Below are 12932 nucleotides of genomic sequence, written 5' to 3' on the forward strand. Positions count from 1 at the left end.
TCCACTAAATTAAATTTAAAATTTACTATTAATGGTGGTAAACCCCCCAAATACTATTGCTTTATTTTTGTAACCTGTTGCCGACAGTAATCTTGCATGCCCAGCTCATCCAAGGGTGAAATAAAAGTGAGTAATTTGGTAACCAACCAAATCTACAATCGTAGATGGTGGAGTTGGATGATTTATGGTACATGACAATTACATAGTTATAAGATGTGGAACCATAAACTGCTTCCAAAATTCCTTGGGCCTTAATATTTTTTCAATAGGCTAATGCTTTTTAGGAAAATAAATACAGTGGAACCCCGGTTAACGATATTTTTTCACTCCAGAAGTATGTTCAGGTGCCAGTACTGACCGAATTTGTTCCCATAAGAAATATTGTGAAGTAGATTAGTCCATTTCAGACCCCCAAACATATACGTACAAACGCACTTAAATAAATACACTTACATAATTGGTCACATTCGGAGGTAATCGTTATGCGGGGGTCCACTGTACACCGGATGTGTAATCTCTAACAAAGTTTCCATTGTGGATCCCTCTTAACATTGGATTGAGATGTTGTAAGGGAACTAAACACAAAAGCTTGAGTACTAGATACAGGTTTCCACATCATCGTCCATGATCGCTGTCGGAGCTAATCCACATGATATTTTTCTTAGGTAAGATTGATCAACTATTGTAATTCAGATTTAGTTTTTGGAGACTTCATAAATTCTAGCACTGTATATTGGGTATTTCTTGCAGATATTATAAATATTAGTTCAGTCTTATTGTACCTGTCTTACAGAGGAATCTGCCTTCTGCAAATGTAACTACACTGAATTTCTATATGATTGAAAATTAATAACTGTCCAAGGTATCCCACGTGAACAAATGTTTTGAGTATCCCACAGTTTGAATCCTAAGTTTCTCTTTCTCTCTCTTTTCTTTACTAAGAAATATGGAACTTCCCTGAAATACCTAAACTGCTTTCTTTCATTCCAGAGAGATCTAGAGTACCACACAATTTTACAGCTATGCCAAGATTGCACAAGAGATCAAGAAGAGATGGAGTTGCCCTTGAAATGGCCTTTAAGGCAATTAAATTAGGTACGTCTTCAAGCAGGCACACTGTTGTTAAATATAAACTAGAAAGGATATAAGAAAGCACTGGTTTAACAGTAGTTGTAACTAAGAACAAACTGCCAAATAATGTCAAGGAAGATAAAATGTTGGCTAACATCAAATATAAGTGGGACTTGCCTAACAAGTACTAGTAGGCCTACTGCAGTGTTTCTTTATTTCTTAATCCTTTCACTGTCGAGACCCATGCTCAGAAACTTGCTCTCAGTAAAATGATAGAGAATCATTTCCCAATGGTAATGACACAAAAAGTATGAAATTGGATGGAAGACTTGTGGAATTATGCTCTTGCGAGGTTAGTGGTCTCTGCGATATTTACACATCGACAATTTTGCCCACTTTGAGCCCTATTTTTGCCCAATTTCTTTGTTTCAGTGGACCAAACTCATAGCTATTTCCCCAGAACTCCATCTGTTCTGTCGATTGAATACAAGAAACTGCCCATTTACTGATTTTAACTACCCAATAAAGTGATCAGAAATTGGTAATTTGGCCAATTTCATACACAATTCATGAAAGGCCAATTTCAAAATAGGGTCCAGAATTGACAATATAAACATTCCTAGCACTAAATATTTTCTCTTCATTAGTCACGTCTCCAGGCCCCTCTTATATTACACTTGCTTTCCATTTTGGATTTTTATTCACAAAAAATATTTACTGTTATGCAGACTACTGCATTATTTCAAAAAATGGTATAAATAATAGCACATTTGTGAAAGCATATTAGACTCACCAGTTGATGTGTATTGGATGCGCGACGTGATTTGCTTACTCCTGAACATCGGCAAAAATCGAACATTTCCACTACATTTGAGCTCGGTTTCAAGGTACTTTTATTCTGTAAATCATTCAAAATCATCTGTTTCTGTAATATATCCTCCATTCTATCAAATGAAACCAAGAAAATGAGACTACAACCATAAATACCATTCAAAAATACGCTGCAAAGTCAGTGCTTTAAACCAAAAACACGGTCTTTTTTTTTTTTTTCATGCACTGCATGCTGCAGTTTTTTTTATTATTATTATTATTATTATATATAAATACAGTGCACACTGACCACTCAGAACCATTCTCTCGCATGAAGGCTTACCTGCTTTCTCCCGCAAAATTGGAAACCGCTAGAATTTTGGCGTAATATTACGGGACCGATGCTGGCTTGCAAGCTGTAATATTACAGGACCGACAGTGAGAGGGTTAAAAATAATTTGGGCAAATTTAAAAACTCATTAAAAAAGAAAAAAAATGACTGGGTGTGATTACAACATTCCTAGCATGAGCCAGTAGATCAGCTATGTTCCTCAATTTTTGTCCTCGGTTTGTTCAACCTAGTTGCTTAAAAAAAAAAAGTTGCTTTTGCAAATATACTAAGCGAAGCATCTAGAGTATTATTATTATATGGGGCAGTGCTGTAAACCTATACGAGTCATACAGCACCTGGGAAAAGGGAGGCAGTCTGCTTTTACCCAAGCATAAGGAGGAAAAGTTCAGTTCATTGAAGGAAGAGTGTAGTAAAATGTTTATTCATGTATCATGGCCTTGGGGTATGGACATGCTGTTTGAAATTATCAGTTTTCCAAAGTGCTGAATGTTTATATATACATTTATACTTTTGAGCATTGATAATTATATTTATATTGAAGCACTACAGTTGCTGGGAAGTGGGAGGGTATTATTTGATCTGGAAGTATTGAGGTATATTTTATACACTAAATACATTTGTCTGCTTTCTAATTTTTGTATTTGTTAATTTCTTAGTCTTTTATATAATAAAGATATCGAACTGTATGCATATCTTTCATTTGACCTCCATCACTATCAGTGAAAAAGTTAAGTACTATACTAGAAGTGCGAGTCATCTCGTGTCCATCGTCTCCATACTTCATGTCCAACATATACCCACACCTTGTCAAGAGGGGCTCCTTGTAGTAATAAAGAGGCTTTTGGTCTGAGGAATTGGATCTTTCGGTCTTCCTCCGACTGAACCTAATTATCCCCCATTCCTGCTCTCTCAATCCTTTCCTGCTTTAAGGGTTTCCCTCTCTGAAATTCTACCTCTTCGATGGGGGGGGGGGGGGGGCTCCTTGACATGGCGAAGAGGCTCTTGGTCTCAGGAATAAAATGCTTTAGTCTCCTTCCTTAGACCAAGTCTAAGTACCCCCCAGTCCTCCCTTCCTCCCCATACCCCCCCCTTTTTTTCCCTCTCCCAACCCTCCCCTTTTACCACATCCAGTTTGTATTATTATTATCAAAAAGAAGTGCTAAACCACAAGGGCTATACAGTGCTGCAGAGCAAGAAGGAAGCGAGGGTATCAGGTGGCAAAAGGGAGATGGATGAGTAATAGGTTACGGAGAACAGCGGGGCAGTGGATGGTGAAAGGGTAGAGGACAGCAAGAGATTGAGGTAGAAAGGGCTGAGGGGAGTGCGAAAGGTATCATCATCAGAGTTTGTGGAGTAAATCAGTCGTTGTTAAGAAGTCAGTGATAGAGTCAGGATTAAAGGAGGGTCCATCAGCAAGAAGGGAAGGTAAAAAGAGAGTAGTAGAGCGGAGACGACGACGGAGGTAAATTCTGCGTGCTCGTTGATAGAGAGGGCAGTCTAACAGAATGTGGCTAATCAATACTGGAACTTGACACTGCTGACAAAGAGGAACAGGGTGCCTCTCCACGAGTTACCCATGAGTAAGACGAGTGTGGCCAATGCAAAGGCGGGAGAGAGTAGTCTCCCAACCTCGGCACTGATGACAAGAAGACGGCCAGTAACCTATGCTCGGTTTAATAGAATGAAGTTTGTTACCGAGCAGAGTTGACCAACGTTGTTGCCAACGGGTGTGAAGGTGGGTAGCTATTACAGCAAAATAGTCCAAAAATGGAACACCTCTATATGAAATTGGTAGGTCATGCGCGCAGCAGTGTCTGCCTATTCATTGCCCTGTACGTCAACATGACCAGGGACCCAACAAAAAACAATATCTTTATGCCTGGTAGAGATACGGCATAGCCAAAGTTGGATACGGAGAACTAGGGGTGAGGTGTATCAAATTTCCGTATAGCCTGTAGAGCACTAAGGCAGTCTGAGACAACCACAAATGATGACACAGGCATAGATGCGATATGAATAAGTGCTGCAAGAATGGCATACAATTCAGCAGTAAAAATGCTAGCCGAAGATAGTAAATGCCCTCGCACGACGCTGTCCGGAAACACTGCTGCGAATCCGACGCCGTCAGAAGACTTAGAGCCATCTGTGTACACTGCGATGGCATGAGAATGGGAGTGGAAGTGGTCAAGAAAAAGAGAGCGGGAAGCCACCGTAGGCAGTTGGGCTTTCGAGCAAGGGAGTGAGAAAGAACAGACCCGAACAGCTGGAACTTCCCAGGGGGGTAGGGAAAAGTGAGATGCTACATGAACATATAAAGGTGGTAACTGGAGGGAAGACAAGAGCGAGCGTAGGCGAAGAGAGAAGGGATGGAGCAAACGGGCGGCGAACAAATAATGTCTACTAATATCAGTGACCATTCTATAAATGGAAGGATTGCGGAGATGTGGTATAAATTGCCAATGAGGGCTACGAGGCAGTCGGGAACATGTAGAAGAAGTAAGAAGAATAGGAAAGTGATCACCGTCGTGTAAATTCAGAAGAGACCAAGCATAATAAAATGCAACTGATGAGGAACAGATAGAAAGATCAATGTGAGAGACTGAGTGCGAGAGTCAAAATGGGTAGGAGTACCCGTGTTTAAAACATAATGATGATGAGAAGCGAGAAGAGTCTTCAACCGATCACCACGAGAGTCACAATGGGACCCTCCCCACAGATGGTGGCGAGCATTAAAATCACCTAACAACAAGATGGGCAGTGGTAGAGAAGAGATCAAAAATGCAACATCCGAGATACAGAATGCACAGGACGGGGAAAGATATAGAGAGCAAACTGTATACCATCCATGTAAATAAATATGCGCTCCAGTATAATGTAGCAGAGAGTGAACAAAAATTTGTTGATACAGTATACCAACATGCACAAAAATCGCACTCTCATTAAATGATTCATCAGGAAAGGGATCAGAAGAACGTAACAGGACATAACCCAAAATGGGATGAATAACAGCTGAACGAATTTTGGGCTCTTGTAACCCAACACATATTGGGGAAAACTGGGAAAGCAACTCATGGAGTTCTCCCCGATTACCCCTAAGGCCATGAATATTCCAGGTATGTCAACAATAAGAAACAATAAAATCTATGGGCTAGTAGGGTCAATGAAGTCGACTTGTGGAGGCAATGGTAAGCATGTAAGCAGGGAGGAATCAGAATGTTATGAAACAAAAGATTGTTGTGAGGGTCGTGAAAAAGAAGGGGTAGAAGGAGGTGTGTCGGTGTCCACTGAGGGTTTCGTCTCCGCAATATACACTGGACCCTCGGATAACGTAATTAATCCATTCCAGAGAGAGTGTCTTATACTGAATCTGACTTAATCCAAATTAATTTTCCCCATAAGAAATAATGGAAATCCAATTAATCTGTTCCAGACACCCAAACATATTAAACAAAATAATTTTTTTACATGAAATACAGTAGACCGTCACTTAGCACGAGTTTACAGTGGACCCTCAGTTAACGATGCTATCGGATAGTGATAAAATCGGATACCGATGCATTTTTGCATCAAAATATTGGCTCGGCTAACTATGAAAAACTCAGTAAAGGACATTCGTCCCGAACGTGTCTGCGCGGCCTTAGCCCATGTACAAGGTAGTGTGCCATTGTTTACAAGCTAGGGAGGACAATTCCACGCGTACATGCGATATATTTTGTATTATTCCATTGTTTTTAGTGTTTGTAACTGCTAAATAAGCCACCATGGGCCCAAAGAAAGTTTCTAGTGCCAGCCCTGTGATAACACAATAAAAGAAAAAACTCGTAGCAAAGTACATGACAAAGGCATGACATCTCCACTGCCTCCAGCCTTCTCCTTGTTGCAACATTCATCACCCATGCTTTACACCCATATAAGTGTGTTGGTACAACTATATTCTCATACATTCCCCTCTTTGCTTCCACGGACAAATTTCTTTGTCTCCACAGACTCCTAAGTGCACCACTCACCCTTTTCCCCTCATCAATTCTATGACTCACCTCATCCTTCATAGACCCATCTGCTGACACGTCCACTCCTAAATACAGTGGACCCCCGGTTAACGATATTTTTTCACTCCAGAAGTATGTTCAGGTGCCAGTACTGACCGAATTTGTTCCCATAAGGAATATTGTGAAGTAGATTAGTCCATTTCAGACCCCCAAACATACACGTACAAACGCACTTACATAAATACACTTACATAATTGGTCGCATTCGGAGGTGATCGTTATGCGGGGGTCCACTGTATCTGAATACATTCACCTCCTCCATACTCCCTCCAATCTGATATCCAATCTTCCATCACCTAATCTTTTTGTTATCCTCATAACTTTACTCTTTCCTATATTCACTTTTAATTTTCTTCTTTTACATACCGTACCAAATTCATCCACCAACCTCTGCAATTTCTCTTCAGAATCTCTCAAAAGCAGTGTCATCAGCAAAGAGCAACTGTGACAACTCTCACTTTCTGTTTGATTTTTTATCTTTAAACTCCACACCTCTTGCCAAGACCCTAACATTCAGTTCTCTTCCAAACCCATCTATAAATATATTGAACAACTACAGTGACATCACACATCCTTGTCTAAGGCCTACTTTTACTGGGAAATAATCTCCCTCTCTCCTACATACTCTAACCTGAGCCTCACTATCCTCGTAAAAACTCTTCACTGCTTTCAGTAACCTACCTCCTATACCATACACCTGCAACATCTGCCACATTGCCCCCTATCCACCCTGTCATATGCCTTTTCCAAATCCATAAATGCCACAAAAACTTCTTTATCCTTATCTACATACTGTTCACCTATATGTTTCACTGTAAACACTTGGTCTAACCCCCTACCTTTCCTAAAGCCTCGTTGTTCATCTGCTATCCTACTCTCCGTCTTACTCTTAATTCTTTCAATAATAACTCTACCATACACTGTACCAGGTATACTCAACAGACTTCAACTTTTTCTTTCAACGTACCAGCCGTATCCCACTAAGGCGGGGTGGCCCAAAAGGAAAAACGAAAGTTTCACCTTTTAAATTTAGTAATACAGTGGACCCCCGCATAGCGACCTTAATCCGTGCAAGAGGGCTGGCTGTTACGCGAAATGTTCGCTATGCGAATGAATTTTCCCCATAAGAAATAATGGAAATAAAATTAATCCGTGCAAGACACCCAAAAGTATGAAAAAAAAATTTTTTTACCACAAAAAAATGTTAATTTTAGTACACACAAACTGAAAAAGGCATGCACAATTACATGACACTTACTTTTATTGAAGATCTGGTGATGATTGATGGGATGGGAGGAGGGGAGAGAGTGTGTTAGTGTTTAGAAGGGGAATCCCCTTCCATTAGGACTTGAGGTAGCAAGTCCTTTTCTGGGGTTACTTCCCTTCTTCTTTTAATGCCACTAGGACCAGCTTCAGAGTCACTGGACTTCTTTCGCACAACATATCTGTCCATAGTGGCCTGTACCTCTCGTTCCTTTATGATTTGTCTAAAGTGGTTCACAACACTGTCATTGTAACAGTCACCAGCACGGCTTGCAATAGCTGTGTGAGGGTGATTTTCATCAAAAAAGGTTTGCACTTCAAGCCATTTTGCACACATTTCCTTAATCTTTGAAGTAGGCAATTCCTTCAATTTCTCTCTCCCCTCCTTTGAACCAGTTTCCCCAGGTCTGGCCTCTTGCTCTTGAAGTTGATCTATCAGCTCATCAGTGGTTAGTTCTTCATTGTCCTCCTCCACCAACTCTTCCACATCCTCCCCACTAACCTCCAACCCCAAGGACTTCCCCAATTCCACAATTGATTCCTCAACTGGTATACTCCTCTCAGGGTTAGCCTCAAACCCTTCAAAATCCCTTTTGTCTACACATTCTGGCCACAGTTTCTTCCAAGCAGACTTCAAGGTTCTCTTAGTCACTCCCTCCCAAGCCTTACCTATAAGGTTTACACAATTGAGGATATTAAAGTGATCCTTCCAAAACTCTTTTAGAGTCAATCGAGTGTCTGTGGTCACTTCAAAGCACTTTTGAAACAGAGCTTTTGTGTACAGTTTCTTGAAGTTGGAAATGACCTGCTGGTCCATGGGCTGCAGGAGAGGAGTGGTATTAGGAGGCAAAAACTTCACCTTAATGAAGCTCATGTCCCCATAAAGTCGCTCTGCCACGTCTGTAGGATGACCAGGGGCATTGTCTAACACCAGGAGGCACTTAAGGTCTAATTTCTTTTCAGTTAGGTAATCTTTCACATTGGGGGCAAATGCATGGTGTAACCAGTTATAGAAAAATTCCCTAGTGACCCATGCCTTACTGTTTGCCCTCCACAGCACACACAAATTATCCTTGAGGACATTCTTTTGCCTGAACGCTCTGGGAGTTTCAGAGTGATACACTAATAAAGGCTTAACTTTGCAATCACCACTAGCATTGGCACACATCAACAAAGTAAGCCTGTCTTTCATAGGCTTATGTCCTGGGAGTGCCTTTTCCTCCTGAGTAATGTAGGTCCTGCTTGGCATTTTCTTCCAGAACAGGCCTGTTTCATCACAATTAAACACTTGTTCAGGTTTCAGTCCTTCAGTTTCTATGTACTCCTTGAATTCATGCACATATTTTTCAGCCGCTTTGTGGTCCGAACTGGCAGCCTCACCATGCCGTATCACACTATGGATGCCACTACGCTTCTTAAATCTCTCAAACCAACCTTTGCTGGCCTTAAATTCACTCACATCATCACTAGTTGCAGGCATTTTTTTAATTAAATCGTCATGCAACTTCCTAGCCTTTTCACATATGATCGCTTGAGAGACGCTATCTCCTGCTAGCTGTTTTTCATTTATCCACACCAATAAGAGTCTCTCAACATCTTCCATCACTTGCGATCTTTGTTTCGAAAACACAGTTAAACCTTTGGCAACAACAGCTTCCTTGATTGCCGTTTTCTTGCCCACAATAGAAGAGATGGTTGATTTTGGTTTCTTGTACAACCTGACCAGGTCGGTGATACGTACTCCACTTTCATACTTATCAATGATCTCTTTCTTTATTTCAATAGGAATCCTAACCCTTATTGCTGTAGGGTTGGAACTAGAAGCTTTCTTGGGGCCCATGGTCACTTATTTTCCAGAAACAGCACCGAAAACACTGTAATAATACGAAATATTCCGAGTGTATGCTTGAATGTTACCGCGGAGGCTGGCTGGTAAACAATGGCACAGGCGGCACATGTGAGGCTGGCTGAGGGCGCACATTGGACGCGTCTCGGACGAAGGCCGCTGAGCGGGTTTTTGTCCACTATGCGGGGCAAAATTTTAGCGAACAAAGCGTCCGCTATGCGGATTGTCCGCTATGCAAGGCGTCCGCTATGCGGGGCTCCACTGTATATACAGAAGAAGGGATTACTAGCCCCTTGCTCCCGGCATTTTAGTCGCCTCTTACAACATGCATGGCTTGTGGAGGAAGAATTCTGTTCCACTTCCCCATGGGGATAAGAGGAAATAGACAAGAACAAGAACTAGAAAGAAAATAGCAGGAAACCCAGAGGGGTATGTATATATATGCTTGTACATGTATGTGTAGTGTGACCTAAGCGTAAATAGAAGTAGCAAGACGTACCTGAAATCTTGCATGTTTATGAAACGGAAAAAAGGACACCAGCAATCCTACCATCATGTAAAACAATTACAGGCTTTCGTTTTACACTCACTTGGCAGGACGGTAGTATCTCCCTGGGCGGTTGCTGTCTACCAACCTACTACCTATGACTCAACAGGCTTATTCCCCTATAATTTTTGCACTCTCTTTTATCCCCTTTGCTTTTATACAAAGGACTATGCATGCTCTCTGCCAATCCTTAGGTACCTTACCCTCTTCCATACATTTATTAAATAATAGCACCAACCACTCCAAAACTACATCCCCTCCTGCTTTTAACATTTCTATCTTTATTTCATCAATCCCAGCTGCCTTACCCCCTTTCATTTTACCCACTGCCTCACAACAGGCTCTTCCTCACTCCTACAAGATGTTATTCCTCCTTGCCCTACACATGAAATCACAGCTTCCCTATCTTCATCAACATTTAACAATTCCTCAAAATATTCCCTCCATCTTCCCGATACCTCTAACTCTCCATTTAATAACTCTCCTCTCCTATTTTTAACTGTCAACTTTTTAATCTCACTCCAAACTTTTTCTTATTTTCAACAAAATTTGTTGATAACATCTCTCTCACTCTCTCATTTGCTCTCTTTTTACATTGCTTCACCACTCTCTTAGCCTCTCTTTTTCTCTCCAAATACTCTCCCCTCCTTGCATCACTTCTCCTTTGTAAAAACCTCTCATATGCTAACTTTTCCCTTACTACTCTCTTTACATCATCATTCCACCAATCGCTCTTCTTCCCTCCCACACCCACTATCCTATAACCACAAACTTCTGCTGAACACACTAACACTACATACATCTTCGACCCCATTGCCATCTTTGATAATGTTTTAATGTCACCTTTGCACCATTTATAACATTTCTGATTTATTTTGAAATGTTTATACAGCAGTGCACTGTATATTGTAATAAACAGAATAAAGAAAATCAGCTCTAACATACATCATTTAGGTATGCATACTGGTCAGAGAGCCCGTCATAAGTCGATGCACTCGTCGGTAAACGAGCACGTCGCTAAGTGTGGAAAGGCTGTATAGACATTTTACTTAATCCATCGATGATATTTTTTTCAAAATTATATAATAAACACGCTACTTAAGATATAAACAGGATAAATACACCCACAATAGAATAAATTAACATAAATATGAGATTTTTTTCCAATCGTCTTGTCGGAGTGTTGGAAAGAATAATGTTTTCTCTAGTCCAACACCGAAGAAAATGTGTACACAATATATTAATGGAGGTAACTGTATACAATGGACCCTCCCTTTTCGTCGATCTCTTGTTATCGCAGATTTCCGTTTTTGCCAACTTTTTCCGTCGAAATATTATTGGTTCCGTTTTTGTTGATTTCCTCCATTTTTATCGATGGTATGGAACCTGTCCAGTGCCCAGCGTGCAGACAAAGCCCTCTCCCACACGCACTCTCATGCAGTGTCGTGTTGTTTCTCAATGAGAGAACATGTCCTGAGAGGTCATACGAAACTTTTCGTAATAATCCATTGTTTTTGGTACTTGTTTATTGTGTGAGACTGCTAAATAAGCCAGCATGGGCCCAAAGAAAGCTCCTAGTGCCAGTCCTTTGGTAAAGAAAGTGAGGAACACAAAAGAATTAAAGAAAGAAATCGTAGCAAAGTACCAAAGTGGAGGAAGAGAGAGGGGAGAATGTGCCTTCTTCAGTAATTCTACGATATGTGCGATACTAAAGCAGCACGAGTCGATAGAGGCTATAGCGCCAGCCAGCGATAAGGTGTAGCAAGTAAGTTAAGTGATTAATCGATAGAAAAAGGATGGCACGAACCTAACTCCTCCAATGTTGTTGGAGTTATATAGGGCTACTGACAACACCACCACCTCTGCTGCTGCCTTCACCACCACTATGTACGGCTTGTGCTCTCAGTGGCCCTTATACATCTAACAACAACAACAACAGAACACCACTTGTGACATACATAATGACTTATTCATTCTAGAGTATGTCATGTTTCTGTGTTATTAATATTGTTTATTATGTCATATTATAATATTAGTGTCATATTATTAGTGTCATATTATGTCATTTTATTAGTGCTTTATATTTATTTGTCATTCTTTTCTGCATGTAAATCTATATTTAAGCTAAGGAAGTGATCCCGGATAAGGACTTGGTACCTAGAGTCCTTATGGAGAGGGATTCCCCTTCTGAACAATAACCTCTCTTCCCTCCTCCCTGTCTTCCATCCATCAACAACAGCCTTCAATAAAGGTAAGTGTCATGTTGAATGTTCATTCTTTTGTGCATGTAAATCTATCTTTAAGGTAAAAAAAAAATTTTTTTGTTAATACTTTTGGGTATCTGGAACAGATTAATTGGATTTACATTATTTCTTATGGGGAAAATGGTTTCCGTTTTCACCGATTTCTGTTTTCGCTGATTGCTTTGGTACGGATTAAAAACGAAAACCGAGGGTCCACTGTAAAATTATTCCTTTCGTATGCCTTCACTCAGAGCGTTATTCCTTCTAAAAATGGTGTGTTACATGAGATTGGGAGTGTTGCTCTTTATTTAGTCTACTGTACCAATGTGGAGACAACTTGTACACAATGTAAGGTGTTTGTATTATGATATAAGCTTTGCAAATATGGAAATGAATGTGCATCAACCCACCAGCTGCTTTCGTCTGCTTGTTTACATACACTGCGGCTCTGTCTTCTCTCATTTACTCATTCTCTCTTGTTTATTCTTTTTTATCTCATTTACTCACCTCTCGCCGTACATTAAGACTACAAATATTTTAAGATATACAAATATTTTAAGATAAGTAATGAGTGTACTCTATATGTATTTTATGACTCTGGGGTGCTTTAAATGTTGTAGTATATTACTTGTGGGTGGGGTGGCCAGATGAGCTACCATACCTACCATACCTGACTTTCTACAATTAAAAACTATGGGAAGTACAGTGCCTGCACTCTGAAGGAGGGGTGTTAATGATGCAGTTTTAAAAA

General features: G+C 40.4%; 2 protein-coding genes across 2 annotated transcripts in view; one reads left to right on the top strand and one right to left on the bottom strand.

Annotated features, from left to right (window-relative positions):
- Positions 1-2919, top strand: part of LOC128693462 (serine/threonine-protein kinase VRK1) — a 285870-nt gene extending 282951 nt beyond the window's left edge. The window contains exon 10 of the mRNA XM_053783142.2: positions 991-2919. Within this exon, the coding sequence (XP_053639117.1) occupies positions 991-1148 (158 nt within the window). The 3' untranslated portion in view covers positions 1149-2919. The remainder of the gene's footprint in view (positions 1-990) is intronic.
- Saysd1 (SAYSVFN motif domain containing 1) overlaps positions 1-12932 on the bottom strand; it is a gene marked incomplete at its 5' end in the record, with an annotated part of 139992 nt that overhangs the window by 59729 nt on the left and 67331 nt on the right.

This window comes from Cherax quadricarinatus, chromosome 57 (genome assembly GCF_038502225.1).
Source record: "Cherax quadricarinatus isolate ZL_2023a chromosome 57, ASM3850222v1, whole genome shotgun sequence".
Lineage (NCBI taxonomy): Eukaryota > Metazoa > Arthropoda > Malacostraca > Decapoda > Parastacidae > Cherax > Cherax quadricarinatus.